Source organism: Scyliorhinus torazame, chromosome 18, assembly GCF_047496885.1.
Source record: "Scyliorhinus torazame isolate Kashiwa2021f chromosome 18, sScyTor2.1, whole genome shotgun sequence".
In the NCBI taxonomy this organism is placed as follows: domain Eukaryota; kingdom Metazoa; phylum Chordata; class Chondrichthyes; order Carcharhiniformes; family Scyliorhinidae; genus Scyliorhinus; species Scyliorhinus torazame.
In genome coordinates, this window is record NC_092724.1 from 155,549,066 (window position 1) to 155,573,558 (window position 24,493).

At 49.1% G+C, this 24,493-nt stretch overlaps 1 protein-coding gene across 1 annotated transcript in view; it reads right to left on the bottom strand.

The window, feature by feature from the left end:
* Positions 1–1,628, bottom strand: part of p4hb (prolyl 4-hydroxylase, beta polypeptide) — a 45,316-nt gene extending 43,688 nt beyond the window's left edge. The window contains exon 1 of the mRNA XM_072483677.1: positions 1,436–1,628. Within this exon, the coding sequence (XP_072339778.1) occupies positions 1,436–1,574 (139 nt within the window). The 5' untranslated portion in view covers positions 1,575–1,628. The remainder of the gene's footprint in view (positions 1–1,435) is intronic.
* Between the last annotated feature and the right edge of the window lie 22,865 nt (positions 1,629–24,493).

A 24,493-nucleotide genomic window follows, 5' to 3' on the forward strand; every position in this document is an offset into this window, starting at 1 on the left:
CGAAGCAACAAAAATCATTTCACTGGAGGCTGGTCAGATTTCCTGAGCCAGTGAAAGTTTGAAAAGACTGAACACAAATCTGCAGCTGGCATTTTAAAGTGAGTCCCACACAAATAAGAGGCAAAACTTGCCCAGTGTCAGGTAACCAGAGGACAGGAACAGAGTAAAGAGAGGACACATTGTCGGGGCAGTGAGCACAGACCACCCCAAGAGAGAACACTTTGGGTTAACTGCTGACCATCTGATGGTTCAATACTAGATACACAGACTTCCCCCACATCCAATAGTTACACAAAGTTCATGGCGACCAATCCCTCCAATCAGCAATAAACTCAGAAAACTAATCCCTTCCCCACATTGCTAACTACACCAGGTTTACTGCAAGTTGAACAAGAATTATTGCAAATGAGAATTCCAAAGTACAACTAGTTTGTTGCTAGTCATAGACAGGACTGTTAGTCCAGAAAGGAATGAGTTGAGTTATGGGCAGGACATGTCATTAGTCCAGAATGGAATGAGTTGCTAGTTATAGACAGGACTTGCTGCAGAAAATAATAAGTTGATAGTTAGAGACAGGACTTGCTGCCAGTTAGTCAAGAAAGGAATGAGTTGCTAGTTAGAGACAGGACTTGCTGCCAGTTAGTCAAGAAAGGAATGAGTTGCTAGCTATAGACAGGACTTGCTGCCTGTTAGTCCAGTAAGGAATGAGTTGCTAGTTATAGACAGGACTTGCTGCCTGTTAGTCTAGAAAGGAATGAGTTGCTAGTTAAAGACAGGACATGCTGCAGAACAGAATGAGTTGCTAGTTAAATGATGTGGAGATGCCGGCGTTGGACTGGGGTGAGCACAGTAAGAAGTCTCACAACACCAGGTTAAAGTCCAACAGGTTTGTTTCAAACACTAGCTTTCGGAGCACTGCTTCTTCCTCAGGTGAGTTAAAGACTCATTAAAGACAGGACTTGCTGCAGAAAGGAATGAGTTGCTAGTTATAGGACAGGACTTGCTCCTTGTTAGTCCAGAAAAGGAGTTGCTAGTTAGAGACAGGACTTGCTGTGTGCACGTCCAGAAAGGAATAAGTTGCTAGTTAGAGAGAGGACTTGCTGCGGAAAGGAAGGAGATGCTAGTTAGAGACAGGACTTGCTGTGTGTACGTCCAGAAAGGAATAAGTTGCTAGTTAGAGAGAGGACTTGCTGCGGAAAGGAAGGAGATGCTAGTTAGAGACAGGACTTGCTGCAGAAAGGAAGGAGTTGCTAGTTAGAGACAGGACTTGCTGCGGAAAGGAAGGAGTTGCTAGTTAGAGACAGGACTTGCTGCAGAAAGGAAGGAGTTGCTAGTTAGACAGGACTTGCTGCGGAAAGGAAGGAGTTGCTAGTTAGACGGAGGCATTTAGTCACAGGAGTAATGGTTAGTGGCAGGTAAAGCCCCCCTCACTTACAGAACTCCACCAGGAGGTGCTGGTATTTCTCAAGCGCCTCCTCGAAGTTGTCCTTCTTCAGCACCAACACCTCCTCCTCCTCCGGAATGTCGGCGGCCGCGGCCAGGGCGGCCAGGCAGAGCAGGCGGAGAGGCCACATGCCGGGCGGGGAGCTGGGCTGGCTGGCTGGCTGGCGGGCGGGCGGGCGGGCGGGGGGCTGCGGGCGGGCGGGCCTGGCTGGGCGCTGACTCCGGGCCCGGACTCTCGGCCTCAGCTTCACCGGGAACGTGGCAGCGGGAGAGGGGGAGGTGACACTGCGCACGCGCTTAAATCCCCGCTTAGCGGCTCGTGGAGGCACCTGATTGGCCGGCCTCCCCACCGGAAGTGGAACAGAGCGGTGGCTTCCGGGTGAGAGGTCAGACTCCCCTTTCCCCTTCCAGGATCAATCATGGTGGCGCCCAGAGAGAGAGAGACCCCAACACAGACCCCCAGGCAGAGACTTCCCCTCCTCTCACACCCACACAGGGAGATTTCCACGCAAACACAGAGACTCCCCCTGACACACCCACATACAGAGAGATCCACCCACAGAGAGACCTCGCCACACTTACACCAACAGAGAGAGAGACTCCCCTACACACATCCCCACAGAAAGAGGGAGCGACTTTACCTCACAAAACAGGAACAGGCCCTTCGGCCCTCCAAGCCTGTGCTGACCATGGTACCCATCTAAACTAAAATCTACACTTCCGGGGTCCGTATCCCTATATTCCCATCCTATTCATGTATTCGTCAAAATGCTCCTTAAATGTTACTATCGTCCCTGCTTCCACCACCTCCTCCGGCAGCGAGTTCCAGGCACCCACTACCCTGTGTAAAAAAACTTGCCTCGTACATCTCCTCTAAACCTTGCCCCTCAAACCTATGCCCCCTAGTAATTGACCCTTCTACCCTGGGAAAAAGTCTCTGACTATCCACTCTGTCTATTCCCCTCATAATTTTGTAGACCTCTATCAGGTCGCCCCTCAACCTCCTTCGTTTCAGGAGAATGAAGACGAAAGACTGGAAGAACGGCAGAAGTGGTGGTGAGCACGGGACGGCAGCGAGATCCGTCAGAGAGACTCTGCCACACACAACCCACTCCGTAGAGAGACACCCCCACACACAGCCCCATAGACAGAGAGGGACTCCCCCCTACAAACCTGCCCGATAGCAAGAGAGAGACTCTCCCACACCCAATCTAGCCCAGGGAGGGAGAGACACACCCTCACATCAAACCCATTGCTCTGATTCCATATCGTCACCGTGGACTGCCCCATCGGGGTCCCTGAATAGCTACTCGGCGCCATTGGCAATGCTGCCTTTACCATAGCCCGCAAACTAGACCCCTTCCAAGATTCATCCTCCATTCTAACCCACTCGTGTTCCTTTAATCTTAATTACACTAGCTGGATATTCCCTTGGTGACAAAACAAATAGCGATTACGGGAAGGCAAAAATGTGTGCTTCTGACACATCGGGTGGCAAACAGAGCGGAGAACCCGGTTGAGCGTAGCAGTGACAAAGCAAATAAGAGAAGCAAAGAGAGAGAGTGTGAGAAGAGACTGGAGCTAACCAGAAGGATGTGGAGGCTTTAGAGAGGGTGCAGAAGAGATTTACCAGGATGTTGCCTGGTGTGGAGGACATTAGCTATGAGGAAAGATTGAATAAACTTGATTTGTTCTCACTGGATCGAAGGAGGGTTTTTTAAATCAATGATTTTTATTGGTTTTTTGAACAAAGTATATTTACCGTTATGTACACAGGATTAGAAACATATATATATAGAAGAGAAGAGCACACCCAAACATACCAAAGAAAAGAAAATAGTAAAAAGAAAATACAATTTAAAAAAAAATAGGATAACTGGTAGGGTATTGTGCACCAGCTCAACAGCAGCAACTCTGTACAACTGGCAAAATTATTTACAACACATAAGTAGGCGACTGTTTGTGGGAGGGGGGGAACCGGGGAGGTAAATATACATTTGGGTGCCGGAGAGACAATTACAGTGGGCAATACTCGAATGGGTTTCGTGTTGTTGTCGCTTGTCCCGGACGGATCTCGCTGCCGTCTCGTGCTCACCACCACTTCTGCCGTTCCTTTCGTCTTCATTCTGGAACGAAGGAGGTTGAGGGGCAACCTGATAGAGGTCTACAAAATTATGAGGGGAATAGACAGAGTGGATAGTCAGAGACTTTTTCCCAGGGTAGAGGGGTCAATTACTAGGGGGCATAGGTTTGAGGGGCAAGGTTTAGAGGAGATGTACGAGGCAAGTTTTTTACACAGGGTAGTGGGTGCCTGGAACTCGCTGCCGGAGGAGGTGGTGGAAGCAGGGACGATAGTAACATTTAAGGGGCATTTTGACAAATACATGAATAGGATGGGAATAGAGGGATACGGACCCCGGAAGTGTAGAAGATTTTAGTTTAGACGGGTACCATGGTCAGCACAGGCTTGGAGGGCTGAAGGGCCTGTTCCTGTGCTGTACTTTTCTTTGCTCTTCTTCTTCTATACAGACTCTCCTATACCAGGCCTGTCAGTCTGACTCCTTGCCCTGTAGAGATATTCAAATACTGCAACATTGTCAGGATTACCCCCTTCCTTGATGGAGAGACTTTTATCTGGCAGGTCCGTTACCATCCCAGCTGTCACATATCGTGGGGAACACCACCATCCAGAGGTTTGCCTCCAAGCCACACACCATCCTGATTTGGAAATATATTGCTGTTCCTTCACTGTCAAAATCCTGGAACTCCCATCTTACAGCACTGTGGGTGCACCATTGCCACATGGATTGTAATGCTAAAGCAGGCAGCTTACCACCACCTTCTCAAGGGCAATTGGGATGGGCGATAAATGTTGATCTAGCAGATACTGTCCACATCCCTTAAGGGAATACAACAAAAAAAATTGTGCTTCGCCTATAAACTCACACCCATTAGAGGGAACATTACACACACAAAAGTATGAGATATAAGAGCAGGAATAGGCTATTCAGCCCTTCGAGGCTGCTCTGCATTCAATGAGATCATGACTGATCTGGCACGATAATCCTCAACTCCACTTTCCCGCCTTATCCCCATAACCCTTGATTCACTTACTAATTAAAAATCTGCCTATTTCAGTCTTGAACATACTTAACGACCCAGCCTCTACAGCTCTCTGCGGTAAAGAGGTCTACAGATACACTACCCTCTGTAAGACGAAAATCCTCCTCATCTCTGTGACTATGAGTGAGGTACGTAAAGGGACCCAGGAGGTAGGGTTGCAGGATAGGGAGCCCTTGTCCTTGTCCAACAGGTTTGAGATTCTTGCTCCCTGCATGGACGAGAGTGGGGACTGTGAGGAGGATGAGCAAACTGACCACAGCACCGTGGTACAGGGAGCCATTCATGTGGGAGGAGGGATAGAAATGTGAGGCTGGATTCTCCGATACCCGACGCCGAATTCGCGTTCGGCGACTGGGCGGCGAATCCCTGGTGACGACGAAATCGGGGCGACGCCGCGTTCACGATGCTCCATCCCCTGAAAAGCGGTGTACTCTAGGGGTATGCCACGCGCCGTATCCACGACCTCCGAACATTGGCTGAGACCCGCCCCGCGATGCTCCGTCCCCAACCGGCCGAGTTCCCGACGCCGTGGGACACGTGTGGCCTCACCCGTCCGGAACTTAGTGTGGCAGCTGCGGACTCAGTCCAGCGCTGCCACAGTCTGGGGAGGCTGATCCACGGGCAGTGGGGGCATTATTTGGGGCTGGGGGCACTGTGGTGGCGCGGTCCGGGGCCATTCATCCTGTAGAATTGGAGGTCGGATACGCCGCCGGGGTTGGGGCCTGTCTGGGGGACTTGTGTGACTTTCTCTGGATGGAGACGATTAAGTTCGAGTTGAGGGGGTCAGTAGAGGGTTTTGAGGTGCGGTGGAACCCGTTCATGGCTTTATTTGAGGCGCTGGTCATTGTGGGCGGGGGGAGATTAAAAGGGGAAAAACTGTATAAATGTTAACTATGCTTTGATGGACTGTGCAATTTGCTGATGTTGTGTTTGTTTGGAATAAAATATCTTTCAAAAATAAAAGAAAGGTATGACAATAATCATTGGTAATTGTAATACGCATATGGACAGGATTAATCAAATTGACAAGGATAACCTCGAGGGAGAGTTCATCGAATGTATTGGAGATTGTTTCTTCAAGGAACATGTTATCAAACCAATCAGGGAGCAGGCTATTCCAGATTTCTCATTGTGTACTGAGGAGGGACTGATTACTGACCTCATGGTTAAGGATCCTCTGGGAAAGAGTTTTCATAGTATGATAGAATTTCAAATTCAGTTTGAGCGCGAGAAATTGGTGCACCGCACTCGTGTTCTGGAGTTAAACAAAGGTAATTACATTGGCATGAGGGCAGATTTGGCTCTAGTGGACTGGCCAGGAAAACTAAAAGGTAGGACAGTTGATGAGCAGCGGCAGTTGTTTAAGGAGATATTCAATTCCTCCCAACTAAAATATATTCCAGAGAGGAAGATAAATTGTAAGAGGGGGAAAAACATCCAGGGCTAAGCAAGAAAGTTAACGATAACATAAAGACAATAAGATATACTGCCATGTGAGTGTCCCTTTAAGAAAGGTTTTTGGCTTATCACATGGCTTCAGTGATGTTCTTTTGTGGGTGGAGCTGAGCTGTGGCTGAGAGCTTTTGATTTACCTTTGCCTTAACTTTTGAGTTTGACTGCTGTGGACTACAGGTGACGAAAATCTGCGCGGGCATAAGGAGGGCCTGCAGTAAGTCATTAACTAAACCCCGGTGGGATATTTGACCACACATAATCATGTCAGGTTGTTCTGACGAAATATCACTCAAATCGTCCCTTATTGTGATAGTTTCCTGAATCAAGGCTAAACAGTCGTGGCCAGGTGCGTCTTCATGGACAGGGGGACCACTAAGAAAACAGGCTGGATTGATAGTGGTACAGTGTTTAAATGTCAGACGTGGATTGTTCAAAAGGTATATCTCATACCTATTCTGACGAGCTGCGGTAAGATGCTGAGTCTGCAGTTGCCTCAGTAGTGCGATGACCGAGTGGAAGCTATACACCGTAATATCCTGTTGGAGAGTGAGAGCATGTAACGGCTATGCGATGGCATTGATTGAACCTAAATCCTGTACTAATCAGTACTGGTCTGGCTTGGCTGGTTTAGGCACAGCAAGTATGTGAGTGTTACATTCTGATTGGCAAGGGACCAAAATACCCTGTTGCAACAGCTCTCGGATTAATTTGTCCATAGACGGGGCTGCAGTCGAGTGTTAATCGTTTCAGGGACCTCAAAATATTTTATGGCAGTTCCGTCTGGCGTGACTTGAAGTGCGTACTCTGTTGGATCTGAATGATCCACTGCCCTCCTTACCATAGGCCCCAAATCCCTGGCGTGGTACTGGTCGTGGACCTGACGTGTAATATGAGGGTATTGTGGTGGTATTGTAACAAAATCGGCTGTACCTTCATTTCCCGTGACTGTGGCTGTAACTTTGACTGGCCATTCGGTCCCAATTAATGGCCGGTATTTGTCCTCCAACTCCCTGTTTTGTTTGGTTCTGTCATAGGCCAGGGTAACGTGATGCAGTGAATGTTCAATGTCTAACGTCCACCACTGGGGGGGTGATAGAAATATAGCACTGTTGTCTCATCCTCCATGATTGGACCGTTACCCCTTCGTCTCCGTACTCTAGCTGTAGCTGGAAGATACACAGTAAATCTCAGGCCAACAAATTACAGTCCAATCCAGTAGTCACTACAAACTGATGATCTGCAGACTTATTCTCGTAAGTGACTGTCACAGGTTCAGAAATAGGATACTCACACACCTGTCCTTGGAACCCCGACAAATGCTGGGTGTGGTCAGATAGTGGTAGGTGAAGTTCTGATTGCACAGAAGACATGGCTGCTCCAGTGTCGATTACAAATGGGTGATGTTCATCTCCTACCTGCAGAGAGATAATAGGTTCCCTGTCCGATTGGAGAGTCCTTACGACTAAATTAGCTAGTCAATCCTGTGTTGGGAAAGGGTTTGCCTAGGAAAAGTCAGTGGATCTCGTCTGTCCTCCCCTTGGTGGGTACCCCCTCCTTCTGCTGCCTGTCTTTTAAAGGGGCATTCCTGTTGCCAGTGATCTGCACGGCCGCAATTAAAACATGCATTGCTCCCTCTATATCTGCCCCGTCCTCTTCTCCCAGTAGACCAATGGCCCCTCAGAGTGGGCGGCGGTTGTAAAGCTGTTGGTGCATATGGTGGGCCATAAAAAGGAGCTGAGGGTCCCTTTGGGTGGGTTTGATATCCTCCCCCTCGCTGATCCACTCACCCAAAGTCACAATATTGGGGCTCCAGCTGATAAGCTACCGTTTCTGCCGCTTGTTGGGGTCGCGGATCATCCTTTTTCATTACATACTCAGTCTTAATCTTTGTAACTGAGCCTCCTTCCTGGCCTACACCCTCCTTCCAATAAAATCTGACTGCCCTTGCCATCTGGGAAGGGTCGTTCTCTGTCCAATTCATGTTATTACATTTGACAGCAGTAGCCACGGAAGGTGGTAGGCAATGCATTAACATAGCACAATATTGAGGGGAATTCTGACCATTGTGATATGGCAAGTCGCCTGACTGCCCATGGTAGATTTCATTAAAACGTTCCAGAAATTCCTCTGGCTCTTCAATCTTCTTAGGTTTTAGGTCTAAGATAGCAGAAATATTTATGGGCTTTTGAAATGTGCTATTCAACACATTCAGGATTTGTGTCCCTCTATCGTAGTCTAACGCATGGGCTTGCTGAAGTGCGGCGTGGCTAGCATAATTCAGGTGATTGGTATCTTCCTAATCGGCAACTGTCTCCGAGTCTCACCAGGGGGCACTCTAGCTATTTCCTCTGGTTCTTCCAAGACTTCGACGTCCCTCCCTGTCACTAGAGGGAGTTCTTTCTCTTTCAATCCTGGCATCTCCCTTTGTTCTCGAAATTTGCGGTTTCCCCTTGGTCTGAAGGGATTTAGGTGGTATGCTTAATTGTTTCTGGTTAGGATCAAGCCCTTCTCTCGCTGTCCAAGATCGGGTCCTAGAGCTAACTGGGCTTGCGGAACAGAGCTCCTCTTCCCCTACTGATCGTGAAGATGGTAAATCGGGACCCACGCTATCAACCAAAAGGGCTGGAGTTACTGGCATGATTGGAATCTGGGGAGCAGTGACTGGATATAAATTATTATACTCTGATGGTTCTGGAATTAGTGCAGATAATGCTACAGGTGCAGTCGGAACTTTTACTGACATTTTTAAATCATCGAATTGATCATTTCCTGTCAATTCAAGGCCAGCCATTGAACTACGTAGCCCATCTTTTGTTTGACCCGAGCCTTTCCTGTCTTTACTTGCGCAGTTTTTTTTTTTTTTTTTTGAATGCACATTCCTTTTTCAAGACCTGTAATGTTTTTTTTTCCTGTTCACTAATTGGAATTCCCATTTTAAGGGCATTGTCCTGCCAACTTGATAACATGATCCTATCTCTTTCCTCTTGACAATATTGTCTCCATAATCTAATTAACGCTTTAGCTTTCATACTTTGGCTCTTTCTTTTTTTTAAATTATATATATATATTTTTTATTTGCTTATTTATAACCAATGGCAATTTTTTTTTTTTTTTGCTCCTTGGCAAAATGATTGAAAAGGTTCTAACAGTGTTCTTTTAAAACTTAAAATGTTTGAAAATTCAAATTGAATTACTGCAACTTGCAAGCTTAGCTCTGATCTCAACTCAGAACTAAATTTACGATTTGCTTAACACAAACTTGAATAACATTTACAACTTAATGAATTCTTTATCTTAACAATTTTTCTTTTAACAAGTTTTTCTTACATTCTCAAAATGTTGGCTGCTATCAATGAGGGAGGTGATGTATACCGGAGCAAAGTCAACTGTCATCTCCAGATTTACACTTTTTAAAATGGTGTCAGTGATCTTCTTTAAGTTTCTATTAATTCACAAATAAAATGAGATAAACATTATTTCAAGTAAGTAAAACTTAAGATTCTGGCAATTTCAATCAATTGCTTTCGTAAATAATAACTTTTATCAAAGAGGTGGAGAAACCCACTGGTTTCCTTTAATTAATTCAAAACGTAACTTTGCTGGAGTTCACTGACTCAAAGGAAAGGTATCCGATTACACTACAGGCTGCTGCTGTTATCTCAAGGCCTGAGTGAGAAGCACTGTTTATCGTCTTTAACTTTGGCTGCTGCTGTTAACTCTTTGAGAGACTTCTGCTTCAACCAATATGCAGCATCCAGCTCTATGGATGTTCTTTGTCTTGAAATTTATCCAAGCAATTCCCCACAATCTCAACTAGTCCTCAGAACTGCGCCCTTCGCCACCACAGTCCAAGGGTACAATTTTAGCTTAATCAACTATAGATTTAAAACACTCACACATGGAATTGAATCATCTGTTTTAGATGTCACATCAACCCATAACCTAACCCAAGCCGAATCAGAACTCACACATGGAGTTGAACCATCTTCTGATTTAAAAACACTTATTTAACTGAACCCTCATCTGCTGAAGTCACATCAGTCGTCAACAACACAATTAACCCAAAACTGAACTATCAATTATGATATCCCATCAGTTTAATTTGCTAATCCCCAGACTGACCTTTGATTTCGTCGAGACGATCTTTCCGTACCAACCGCGAGTGACCAGACTAATCAGACGATAAGAAGAAGGGAAAAAGCAATGCGCGGTGATTTTCCAGCTATACATTGTGGGCCCCTTCTTCCCACTCTCCCTGTTCATAATCAGTCTAATTCTGATTTCGCGGTTGGTCAGAACCGTCTTGAGAAATCCTGGGTTTTCGGCACCAAATGACAAAATACAAATTTCTTTACCCGTCAGTCTGGCCTCAATAAAAGTCGAGATGGATTTGCAGGTACAGCATTAGTTATTTTATTTGGCTTGCAAGCTTGATTCATTTCACAGAGGCATAAGACACATCCAGTCTCCTACACCCCGGAAAGCGAATGAACAAAGAGACAAAGGGATCTCTGCAAATCAATTCAAATGGTATCAAGTTTCACATACACGATTCCCAGAGGTCATCCTATACCCCTCCTGACCTGGTCATACATTCTGATTGGCTCACTTCCAATCCCTTCCTCTGGCCCCTATTACCCAGCATCCTTTTCTCCTCCTTTGGTGGACACACCTCCTCCTTGCTTTGCCATGCGGTCTGAAATCCTTTGTCTGTGAACTCTCCAGAATGAGACTGGCCTATCTCTACATTACAGTAACTAATATCTCTAAAGTAACTATTTTATACCACATTCGTCACAGACAGAGAAAATAAGTGTTTTGGCCTGTCTCTCTCTACTTTCATTTTAAATATCTGTTCCAGTAAAAAAACACATTGATTATAGCTACCTGCTGTTTTGATAACTTAAAAGATAGTTTGCTTTCCGGAAGGGTTTAAACCTGCTGGTGAGACAGGGTCAGAATCTCAGGGAAATACAGTCTTATTCAAGTGAGAATGCAGAGTGCTGGGCCACGCCGTTGAAAGGGGTTTTTGTTTGTGGGATTTTGTTTTTGAATTGGAACAGTTAAGGGGGAATTCATTTAATGTTATAATATATTACTGCAGCTTGGTGGTGTATTAATGTTTGTAATTGATAAAAGTTCTTGCTGTGTGTTTATATAAATGTTAACTAAATTCTTAGAATAGAGCCTGTTTTGATTAAAGTGTCTAGGAAGACTGTTGAATCACACATTAAAGGTCGGTGGCAGGCTGGAAGATTAGGAAACTTTTAAAGATCAACAAAGGATTACTAAAAAAACTGATAAAAAGGGCAAAGGTAAATTATGAAAGAAAATTTGCACAGGATATAAAAAAGAATAGCAAGAGCAGTTATAGGCATATAAAAGGGAGCAGCACAGTGGGTTAGCATTGCGGCCTCACGGCACCAAGGTCCCAAGTTTGATCCCGGCTCTGGGGTCACTGTCCGTGTGGAGTTTGCACATTCTCCCTGTGTTTGCGTGGGTTTCGCCCCCACAACCCAAAAATGTGCAGGGTAGGTGGATTGGCCACGCTAAATTGCCCCTTAATTGGAAAAATGAATTGGCTACTCTAAATTTATTTTCTTAAAGTGTATAAAAGGGAAGAGAGTAGCTAAAGTGAATGTTGGTTCCTTGGAGGATGAAACCGAGGAGTTAATAGTGGGGAACACTCACTGTCTATGTGGAGTTTACACATTCTCCCCGTGTCTTCATGGGTCTCATCCCCACAACCCAAAGATGCGCAGGGTAGGTGGATTGGCCACGCTAAATTGCCCCTTAATTGGAAAAAAGTAGAATTGGGTACCCTAAATTTATGTTAAATAAAATAGTGGGGAACACAGAAATGGTGGAGACGCTAAATCAATATTTTGCCTCAGTTTTCATAGTGGAGGACACCCTTACCATCCCAATGGTAACAGATAATGCAGACGCAATAGAAAGGGAGGAACTTAGAACAGTCATCATCAATAGAGAAAAAGTACTAAACAAACTATAGGGATGGATGGCGAACAAATCCCGAGGGTCTGATGGCCTACACCCTAGGGTCTTAAGGGAAGTGGGAGCAGAGATAGTGGATCCATTGGTTATAATATTCCAAACTTCTGGTGGCACGGTGGCGCAGTGGTTAGCAATGCTGCTTACGGTGCTGGGTCACTGTCCGTGTGGAGTTTGCACATTCTCCCCGTGTCTGCGTGGGTTTCACCCCCACAATCCAAAGATGTGCAGGGTAGGTGGATTGGCCTCGCTAAATTGCCCCTTAATTGGGAAAAAAAAATTGGGTACTCTTAAAAAAAAAATTTTTAATCCAAAATTTCATGATGTGGGAAGGGTTCCAGTGTATTGGAAAAATGCCATTTATTGAAAAAGAGAAGGATGCAGAAAGTAGGAAAATATAGACCAGTTAGTTTAAGATCTGCCATTGGGAAATTGTCAGAAGGCATTATTAAGAAAGTAATATTCCTTGTAACCATGTCTCTGCAATGATTATAAAACATACCCATTAACTTCAATCTGTGTCGTTAATTCATTTATTTTGTGCTGAATACTACGTGCATTTAAGCACAGTTAACTTTGCTGTTTTACCATTTGTTCCTCCTTTGACCCTATTTGCTATTTTTAATGCTTGTTTAACACTGTCCCTTCCTGTCACACTCTGAGTATCATTACTGATATAGCTGCCTTGCAATGCTGCCATATCCTTTTGCTTTGTAAGCCAATGTAACGCCTCTCAAGCCCCGCCTGTTATTTAGTTTAAGGTTTGACAGCTGCCATTCACTGCGGTTCCAAGGCACACACTCACAATTTCTCATTGTGATGTATGGAAACAGCAATCGACATGTTTAAACGAAAGGGGAAAAAAGGGAAATTGAAAGTTGGAACTGAAACGAGACATTGAGTGTGTCTCTCATCTGAAGAGAAAGGCAGGCTGATGCTCTGGTTTTGACTCTTCATCAGACAAGGCAATGACTCGGGAAAGTCCCTTCATGGGTCAGACCAAAACAAAAAGAAGAGACGGCAACTGCCGAGGCTGGCTGCGGGCACAGAAAATACTGCAAGTAATCTTTTCACAAAAGGGAACGTGTGAGAAAACATCACTTTAAAATAAAACACATTCCCAAATATTTAACGTGTTGGCAGTCTAAGTCACTGTTGGTGATCAGGACATTTTTTGTTCTCCCAACATTGTGTAACATACGTGTGTGTGTCTGTGTGGGACATGTGTGTGTCTGTGTATGCATGTGCCTGTGTGTATGTATCTGTGTATTTATGTCTGTGCCTGCGTGTATCTGTGTATTTATGTCTGTGCCTGCGTGTATATGTGTATTTGTGTCTGTGCCTGCGTGTATATGTGTCTGTATCTGTGTGTGTCTGTGACTGTCCATGTGTGTGTCTGTGTGTTTATGTGTGTCTGCCTGTGTATTTATGTGTGTGTTTATGTGTATGTCTGCCCATGTGTGTACGCCTGTGTGTATATGTGTATATGTCTTGTGTGTGTTTGTGTCTGTCCATGTGCCTGTGTGTATGTGTATTTGTCTGTGTGTGTGTACACACACAGAGGTATACATGTTCATATAAATGAATACATAATGAAGGCAAATGTGTGGAAATGTAGATGAATTTGTGTCTGTTGAAAGTCAGATTTGGAGACCACGCTCTGCTGAGATGTGTTATCACTTCCTTGCTGGCAGCTGTCTGAGGTGGGGCCAGACTACTTGGCAACCCTGGTGTTATATTTGTCCTCGGGTTGAGCTTCTAACCACCAACCACCCCATCACCAAGATTCCACCTCCGTAACATTGCCTATCTGTGTCCCTGTCGGTCAGTTGCTGCAACCCTCACACACTCCCTATGTTGCCTCGAAACATTTAAAAAATAAATTTAGAGTACCCAATTCTTTTTCTCCAATTAAGGGACAAATTAGCGTGGGCTGTTCATCTACCCTGGGCACCTTTTTGGGTTGTAGGGGTGAGACCCACGCAGGCACGGTGAGAATGTGCAAACTCCACAGGGACAGTGTCCCGGGGCTGGGATTGAACCTGGGACCTCGGCGTGGTGAGGCAGCAGTGCTAACCACTGAGCCATCGGGCTGGCCTGCCTCGAAACCTGACTGCTTGGTAAATCCCAGCATTTCTTGGCCATCTCTAATTTCCCTTGAGGAAGCGGCAGTAGCCACTTTCTTGAACTGCTGCCGTCCATGTACTGTAGGCACACCCACAGTGCTGTTTGGGGGTGTGAGGGGGGAGTCAGAATGATCTATAGTTTGGAGGCAATCTACCAGGTGCTGGTGTTCCCAGGGATCTTCTGCCCTTGTCCTTGTAAGGATCACGCGTTTGGGAAGATGCTGTCGATGGACACTTGACGAGCTGTTGCAGTGAATCTTGTAGCTGGAAGGAGTGAATGGTTAAGGTGGTAGATGATATGATAATCAAGTCGGGTAATTTGCCTTGGATGATGTCGAACTTATTGAGTGTTGTTGGAGCTGCACCGATCCAGACAAATGGAGAATATTCCATTACACTCCTGACTTGTGCCTTGTAGATGGTGGGCAGGGTTTGGGGAGCCAGGAGGTGAGATACTCACCACAGGATTCCTGGCCTCTGACCTGCTCTTGAACCGCAGTATTTATATGGCTAGTCCAATTCAGTTTTTGGTCAATGATGGCCCTCAAGATGTTGATGGTCCAGGGTTCAGTGATGGTTAAATTCTCTCTTGTGGGTGATGGTCATTGCCTGGCACATGTATGGCACAAATGTTCCTTGCCACTTATCAGCCCAAGCCTGAATGTTGTCCAGATCTGGTTGCATTTAGACATGGACTGCTTCAGTATCTGAGGAGTCGCAAACGGTGCTGAACATTATGCAATCTTCAGAAAGCATCCCCACTTCTGACCTTATGATGGAGGGCAGGTCATTGATGAAGCAGCTGAAGATGGCTAAGCTAGGCCCCAAATTGAGGAACTCCTGCTGTGATGTCCTGGGGCTGAGATGGTTGACCTCCAACGACTGTAACCTTCTTCCTTTGTGCCAAGTATGACTCCAACCATTAGATATGCTCTTTTGATGTCGAGGACAGTCGCTCTCATCCCCTCCTTCTGAATCCAGCTGCTTTGACCATGTTTGAACAAGGCTGTAAACGGTTCTGGAAGGAAGTGACCCGAGTGGAACCCAAACTGAACACCTGTGAGCAGGTTATTGCTGTCTAAATGCGCTGTCAACAAAGTCTTCAATCACTTTGTTCATGATGAAGAGTAGACGGATAAGACGCTAGTTAGCTGGATGGGATTTGTCCTGCTTTTGTGGACCGGTGTCACCTGGGCAATCCTCTACATTGTCGCTCAGATGTCAGTGTTGTACCTGTACTAGAACAGCTTGGCTGGGAGCATGGCGATTCGGGAGCAAGTCTTCAGTACTATTGCCAGGATGTTGTCAGGATCCTTAGGCTTTGCTGTTCAACCAACAAACCTCTATGCACAAAATATTCCCTCGACTGGATCGACTGAGGAGCCATGAGGAGATGACAAGTGTAAGTTCCATCGCTCAGAAGGGGGGGGACCAAATGAAGCATCTCCTAGCAGCCGGTGACAACTGGGAGCATTAGCAGGTTCTTGGACTCAGGACCTCTCAGTCTGTCCATCCACCCAGAATGAGAAACAAAACAGGGGGAATAAAACATAGAAAGGGCAAATCTCTAACTCCTGGAATGTTCAATCAATCTGAGTGGTGACTATTGCCCCCGAAATCCCTAAGAGAAGTGATGCGACCATCAATTCACTCGAGACAAGAGTAGAAGTAAACCGTGGCTTTAATCAACTTATAACAGAGCCTGCCTGCAACTGATCCAATACTGAGAACCGCCCACAGGTCGACTGCTCTTTATACCTCCCTTCAAGGGGAGGAGCCATGGGCGGAGCCCATACTGGCCCCAACATGTTCCCCTATGGATAGTGCCATACAATGGCCATAGGAGGAGCCCACAAGGGCAACAGCATAGCACAGATACAAATACAATGGTGGATTATTGGCATAATACATTCACCACATTCACCCCCTGTTAAGAAAATGAAGTCCGGCGGGGGTGACGGGTTTATAGGTTCAGCCGGTCCGGCGCACGGATTGTGCGCTGTGATCGCCGAAGCTCTGGCGTCGTTGCTGGCCCGGGTGTCGAGCTCGTCCGTGCTGGCATCGGTAGTGAGGGCGCCGGTGCGGGGACAGACGTGGACTCCGGGGGCGTCTCTTCTGGAGCTTCATTCCTGTGGATCAGTGAAGGGGGGATGGCGGGCGGGAGGGCGTGCGGGAGCCATATAGGGGCGGAGGTTCTGGTCATGGTGGGTTGGGCGGGGTATGGCGGAGGGGCAGTGGTGGTGGTGGTGGTGGAACCGGCGGGTGCCAGGTCCCGGAGGGAGACCGTATCCTGTCGGCCATCGGGGTGTTCGATATAAGCGTACCGGGGGTTGGAGTGTAGGAGCTGGACCCTCTCTACCAGAGGATCGGACTTATGGCTCCTGACGTGTTTTCTGAGTAGGACTGGCCCCGGTGTCTTCAGCCAGGATGGAAGCGAGGCCCCTGGGGTGGATCTCGTAGGGAAAACAAATAGGCGGTCATGAGGGGTCTCGTTTGTGGCCGTGCAAAGTAGGGACCTGATAGAGTGGAGCGCATTGGGGACGACCTCCTGCCAGTGAGAAACTGGGAGATTCCTGGACCGCAGGGTCAGTAGGACTGTCTTCCAGACCGTCGGGTTCTCCCTCTCCACCTGCCCGTTTCCCCTGGGGTTATAACTGGTAGTCCTGCTCGAGGCGATGCCCTTACTGAGCAGGTACTGACGCAATTCGTCGCTCATAAACGAGGAGCCCCGGTCACTGTGGACATAATTGGGGAAACCAAACAGGGTGAAGACACTATGCAGGGCTTTAATGATGGTGGAAGTGGTCATGTCGGGGCAGGGGATTGCAAAGGGGAAGCGGGACAACTCATCAATAATGTTGAGGAAATATGTATTGCGGTTATTGGAGGGGAGGGGCCCTTTGAAATCGATACTGAGGCGCTCAAAGGGCCGGGATGCCTTTACCAGGTGGGCCTTATCCGGTCGATAGAAGTGCGGTTTACACACCGCACAGATCTGGCAGTCCCTGGTCATAGCTCTGACCTCCTCGGTGGAGTAGGGCAGGTTGCGGGCCTTGATATAGTGGATAAGCCGGGTGACCCCCGGGTGGCAGAGGTCATCATGGATAGCCAGTAGTCGGTCATCTTGCGCGCTGGCGCATGTGCCGCGGGACAGGGCATCTGGGGGCTCGTTGAGCTTCCCAGGAGAATATACAATATCGTAATTATATGAAATGAAAATCGCTTATTGTCACAAGTAGGCTTCAAATGAAGTTACTGTGAAAAGCTCCTAGTCGCCACATTCCGGCGCCTGTTCGGGGAGGCTGGTACAGGAAGGTGGAGAGTTCGATCCTCCACCTCAAGATCTTATCGTTCTTGATTTTGCCCCGCTGCGTATTATCGAACATGAAGGCTACCGATCGTTGGTCGGTGACGAGGGTAAATCTCCTACCAGCGAGGCAGTGCCTCCAGTGCCATACGGCTTCCACGATGGCTTGGGCCTCTTTTTCGACTAGATTTCCAATGCAACCTCAGGAGCCTAACCCTGAAGTTCGGGGAGGATTTCAGAGGTAGTGAGGGTGCGCGAAAAAAACGCTACCGGTCTGCCTGCTTGAGGGTAGTGGCGAGAGCGACCTCTGATGCGTCGCTCTCCACCTGGAAGGGGACGGATTCGTCCACCGCGCGCATCGCGGCTTTGGCGATGTCCGCCTTGATGCAGCTGAAGGCCTGGCGGGCCTCGGTCACCAGTGGGAAGATGGTGGCCTTGATCAGTGGGCGGGCTTTGTCCGCATAGTTGGGGACCCATTGGGCATAATAGGAAAAGAACCCGAGGCACCTCTTCAGGGCCTTGGGGCAGTGGGGAAGGGGGAGTTGCAGGAGGGGGAGCATACGGTCAGGGTCGGGTCCTAGAACCCCATTCTCCACGACGTAGCCGAGGATGGCTAGTCTGGTTGTGCAGAAAACGCATTTCTTCTTGTTGTAGGTGAGGTTTAGAGTTTGGGCGGTTTGGAGAAATCGGTGGAGGTTGGCATCGTGGTCCTGCTGATCATGGCCGCAGATGGTGACATTGTCCAAGTACGGAAATGTGGCCCGCAGCCCGTACTGGTCTACCATTCGGTCCATTGTTCTTTGGAACACCGAAACCCCGTTCGTGACGCCAAAGGGGACCCGGAGGAAGTGGAAAAGGCGGCCGTCTGCCTCAAAAGCCATGTAGTGGCGGTCCTCCGGGCGGATTGGGAGCTGGTGGTATGCAGACTTCAGATCCACCGTGGAGAACACCCGGTAGTGTGCGATCTGGTTTACCATGTCTGCAATCCGGGGAAGGGGGTACGCATCGAGTTGCGTGTACCGGTTTATGGTTTGGCTGTAATCTACAACCATCCGGTTCTTTTCCCCGGTCTTGACGACCACCACCTGAGCTCTCCAGGGGCTATTGTCGGCCTCGATGACTCCCTCCCGCAAGAGTCGCTGGACCTCGGACCTGATAAAAGTCCTGTCCTGTATGGTATACCGCCTGCTTCTGGTGGCGACTGGTTTGCAGTCGGCGGTGAGGTTTGCGAAGAGTGGGGGAGGGTCGACTTTTAGGGTCGCGAGGCTGCATATGGTGAGTGGGGGTGGGGGCCCCCCCGAACTTCAGGGTTAGGCTCCTGAGGTTGCATTGGAAATCTAGTCCCAATAGGAGAGGAGCGCAGAGGTCTGGGAGCACATATAATTTAAAATTGCCGTACTCGCCGCCCTGTATTGCTAGGGTTGTGGTAGTGCACCCTCGGATTTGCACCGAGTGCGACCCAGAGGCGAGGGAGATGGTTTGGTGCGCCGGGAAGATTGGGAGCGAGCAACGTCTTACGATGTCCAGGTGAATGAAGCTCTCTGTGCTCCCGCAATTACCCAGACAGTCATCATGGAGCTCCGGAGGTGCTTGGGTCGCGACTGGTCCAGGGTGACCGCGCTGAGTTGCGGGTAGCCGGTGTGGTCGGAGGTGCTGGGGCGGTTCCGCGATGGCTGCCCTTGTTGATCGTACGCGCCGAGCGGCGTAGCAGATGGTAGCGTGGTCGAGCAGGGTGGGCGGTGAGGAAGATGGCGTCCAAGATGGCGGCCCCCATGGATCGCACGTGGCCGGCCCCCGTTGGTCAAGCGTGGCAGGCGGTGAGGAAGATGGCGTCCAAGATGCCGGCCCCCATGGATCGCACGTGGGTGGCCGCGTGGGCGAGGATGGCCAAGATGGCGGCCCCCGTGAGTCGCACGTGCTGTGAGGGCTGGAAGATGGCTGCCCCCACGGATAGCACAAGGCTGATGATACATCTACAGGGGGCGGAGTCGGCAGACACGCTGCCACACTGCGGGGTCTGCGGGCCTGTGAGTCTGACGATCGGGCCTGTGAGTTAGAATTCTTGGACCTGGCCAGGCAAACTTTGGCGAAATGTCCTTTTCTCCCGCAGCTGCTGCAGTTCGCGTTACAGGCCGGGCAGTGCTGCCGGGGGTGTTGAGGCTGGCCGCAGAAATAGCAGGGTAGCCCCCCCATGGTGGGCGGGCGGCCGCGCGGCACAGGCCTGGGGTAGTCTTTGGTCGGGGGTCCACGAGGGGGTCGCGTGGTCAGCCGGGAACGCGTTAAGGCTTTGGAATGCTACATCCAGAGAGGAGGCTAACTTTACCGTCTGATCCAGGTCCAGGGCCCCCTTTTCGAGTAGGCGCTGTCTCACGTAGTTGGACCGGACTCCCGCCACGTAGACGTCTCGGACGGCGAGTTCCATATGTTGAGCGGCCGTAACGGCCTGGTAGTTGCAGCTGCGTGTGAGGGCTTTGAGGTCGGGTAGGTAGTCTTCTAGTGATACCCCGGGACGCTGGCGGCGAGTGGTGAGGATGTGACGCGCGTAAACCTCATTCATGGGCCGTACTTAGAGGCGTTCGAGCATCGCGAGGGTGTCTGCGGAGGAGGAGGCCTCGTCGAGTTGAACAGAGATTCGATGGCTCACCCGTGCGTGGAGGAGGCTCAGCTTCTGTTCGTCGGTGACGGAAGGCGTGAAGGAGGCGGCAAGGTAAGCCTTGAAGCAACAGTGCCAGTCCAAAAATATTTATTTCGCCTCCGCGGCCTGCAGATCGAGTTCCAGTCGGTCAGGTTTGAGGGCTGATTCCATAGTTGCGTTTAAGTTGATTAAATTGATGCGACCATCAATGCACTCGAGACAAGAGTAGAAGTAAACCGTGGCTTTAATCAACTTAGAACAGTGCCTGCCTGCGACTGATCCAATACTGAGAACCGCCTACAGGTCGACTGCTCTTTATACCTCCCTTCAAGGGGAGGAACCATGGGCGGAGCCCATACAGGCCCCAACATGTTCCCCTATGGATAATGCCATATAATGGCCCATAGCAGGAGCCCACAAGGGCAACAGTCTAGCACAGATACAAATACAATGGTGGATTATTGGCATAATACATTCACCACATCTGGTCCCAGGAAAACCAAGAAATCCCCTTTAGCCCACAACCCCCACATACATACCAAAGCCCCAAGGAACCATCATTGCAAATGAAAGTCCCAACTCTTCCCTTGTCCAAATATATACAGCGTCGACTCATTTAGTACACCAACACACAGGGAAAAAAAATAAAGTTACATGAGGCTACATCGGTACACGACCCGCTCTCAGTCCCATTTCTCAATTCTGCCAGAGTCCTTCTGCCTTCGCAAGACTCTTCGCAGTCCCAAAATAAAAGTCCTTGGATTTGTAGGTCACCCATACTTAGCTGGATATACTATGCTGCACCGCACCTTGCTAATGTACAGTGCCTTCTTCACCCGGCTGAAGGCAGCCCGTCTCCTTGCCAGCTCCACCGTAAAGTCCTGGTATACACGTATACCAGCTCCAGCCCACTGCACCACCCGCTTCTGCTTTGCCCAGCACAAGACCATCTCCTTCACGCTGTACCTATGGAAACACACAGTTACTACTCTTGGTGGCTCACTCGCCTTTGGTATAGGCCTCCACGATCGATGAGCTCGATCCAGTTCATATCGGGAGGGATCGTCCCCCCTCCCCCAATAGCTTTGCCAACATCGTGGCAAAATACTCCGTCGGCCTCTGGCCTTCCACCTCTTCGGGCAGACCCACAATCCTCAGATTCTGTCGCCTGGATCTGTTTTCCAAGTCTTCCATTTTGGCTCGCAGACCCTTGTTGGTCTCTATCACCCTCCAAACTCCTCCCCCATCGAGGTGAGTTGATCACTGTGCTGCGATTATGCCTCTTCCACATCCTTCAGCGTCTCACCTTGCTCCCGCACCTCCACCGCTGCGCTTGATACCGCCGCCCTCACCGGGGCAATCGCCTCCTCCACCAGCGCTTCCAATACCGCCCCCATCTCCTTCTTCATCGCTTCCATGTGTTTTGTGAACTGTTTTTCAAGTTCCACAGCCATCACCTTGGTCATTTCTTCTGCTGTGAGCGATGCAGCCTCCCCTGGTGCTCCAGCCTCCGCTTTCCTCACAGTTCCTGCGCTAACTTTTCCCCTCACCGGCGGACTTTCGTTAACCCCCTTTTTCACGGCCGTTTTTCTCCCAAACTTGGACATTTCTCCTCCCTGTGCCTTCTTACAGCCTTTTCAGCCTCTGTTGCCCCTGGGACCGGGCATTAAAACCCTGAAATTTCTATTCCCGAGCGGGAGCCCTCCAGTGTGGGGCTGCCTCCCGCCCGCCGTCACCGGAAGTCCCCAGCTGAGATTATATACTCGAGCAGCAGGTGTGAGACTTGAACTCATTATCTTTGTGGCTCAGAGTAACCCAGTGAACCGTGGCTATCAGGCAACATCTGTGAAAAGGTCTATTTTGATGATATTTCATTGTTTAGATATATTAATAGTCTAAATATAAATATCTACAATACATTTTCCGGCAGAGGGAATAGATAATATCACACACGCGACTCCCTTTTCTGGTCATGTAGATGAGTGCGATGCGCTGAAACCATCACTGGCTTTATGAACTTGAAAATGAACCGATTGAGAAATGTAAGACCGTTTGGAGGGTCTCTGTCGGTCCAACATGGAGGGACGTGGAGACTCCCGCCTTTGGGTCATAAAGTCACGTGTTCATGTTACATCTGGAGACATGGGGCGAGATTCTCCGACCCCCCGCCGGGTCGGAGAATCGCCGGGGGCTGGCGTGAATCCCGCCCCCGCCGGTTGCCGAATTCTCTGGCACCGGATATTCAGCGGAGGCGGGAATCGCGCCGCGCCGGTTGGGGCCCCCCCCCCCACCGCGATTTTCCGGCCCGAAGTCCCGCCGCTAAAATGCCTGTCCCGCCGGCAGGCCAGGCCCGCGATCAGGGGCTGCTGATCGGCAGGCGCGCGTGATCTGGAGGGGGCCTACCTCCTTCCGCGCAGGCCCGCTGTGTGGCTCCGCCATGTTGTGCGGCGCCGGCGCGGAAATGGCTGCCGCGCGCATGCCCCGACCCGCGCCGGCAGTGCAGGGCCGCGTATCGGTGCCAGGGCTGCACGCAGCACACCAGCACTGTGCTGGCCCCCCGCGGGCCACTGAATCACTGGGCCAAGAGGCCCGTTTACGCTGGCGTGAAACGCTCCGGTATTTACGCCGGCGTCAACAGTTTGCCGGGACTTTGGAGAATCCCGGCCAAGAGCTCTGGCAGTGAGACATTAGCATGGATTGAGGATTGGCTAACTAACAGGAAGCAGAGAGTCAGGATAAATGGGATAGCTTCGGGTTGCAAACTGTATCTGACAGGCTGTCATGGGGGTTAGTGCTGGGGTCTTAACTATTTACAACCTAGGGCGGCACGTGGCACAGTGGTTAGCACTGCTGCCTATGGCGCTGAGGACCCGGGTTCGAATCCCGGCCCTGGGTCACTGGCTGTGTGGAGTTTGCACATTCTCCCCGTGTCTGTGTGGGTTTCACCCCCACAGCCCCAAAGATGTGCAGGTTAGGTGGATTGGCCACGCTAAATTGCCCCTTAATTGAAAAAAATAATAATTGGGTACTCTAAATTTTAAAAAAACTATTTACAACGTCCATTCATGACTCGGACGAAGGGACCAACTGCATTGTAGCTAGGTGATACAAAGATAGGTGGGGAAGCAAGTTTTGAGGATGATGTAAACCAGTGAAGGGCAGCCTCGGCTGGTGGGTGGGCTGTAGGAGTGACCCTCCTTCATCTCAGGGGGTCGCAAGATTGAAATCGAGCTTGTTCACTAACCACGACCCGATGAATAAGATTAAATACATTTAATACACACCGAATATTTCATAAGTTATAGAAAATGCTTAATCATTTATATATTAATAGAACTGTCATCAACTTCAAATGGTAAAAACAAAGGCAATATTTACACTTTGGACCCAGAGGGCACGGCTCGGGCACGGGTCAATGTTGTGAGCAATCAGCACACTCCTCACTTCACTCGCCCTCGCTTTACGTGCGAATCACTTGAGTCACAGCTGTGGGAAAAAAAACAACACGGACGGAAATCACCGGAATGTGGCGACCCTGAGCGTGGGCAACAAAGAACAAAGAACAAAGAAATGTACAGCACAGGAACAGGCCCTTCGGCCCTCCAAGCCCGTGCCGACCATTCTGCCCGACTAAACTACAATCTTCTACACTTCCTGGGTCCGTATCCCTCTATTCCCATCCTATTCATGTATTTGTCAAGATGCCCCTTAAATGTCACTATCGTCCCAGCTTCCACCACCTCCTCCGGTAGCGAGTTCCAGGCACCCACTACCCTCTGCGTAAAAAACTTGCCTCGTACATCTACTCTAAACCTTGCGCCTCTCGCCTTAAACCTATGCCCCCTAGTAATTGACCCCTCTACCCTGGGGAAAAGCCTCTGACTATCCACTCTGTCTATGCCCCTCATAATTTTGTATACCTCTATCAGGTCTCCCCTCAACCTCCTTCGTTCCAGTGAGAACAAACCGAGTTTATTCAACCGCTCCTCATAGCTAATGCCCTCCATACCAGGCAACATTCTGGTAAATCTCTTCTGCACCCTCTCTAATGCCTCCACATCCTTCTGGTAGTGTGGCGATCAGAATTGAACACTATACTCCAAGTGTGGCCAAACAAAGGTTCTATACAGCTGCAACATGAATTGCCAATTCTTATACTCAATGCCCCGGCCAATGAAGGCAAGCATGCCGTATGCCTTCTTGACTACCTTCTCCACCTGTGTTGCCCCTTTCAATGACCTGTGGACCTGTACTCCTAGATCTCTTTGACTTTCAATACTCTTGAGAATCAACGGTCAACAAAAGGCCTGGTGGGCCGCACTCAGAACCCAGATGGGTCACATGTGGTCCCCAGGCTACAGGCTGCCCAGCACTGGTGTGAAGAGTCTACAA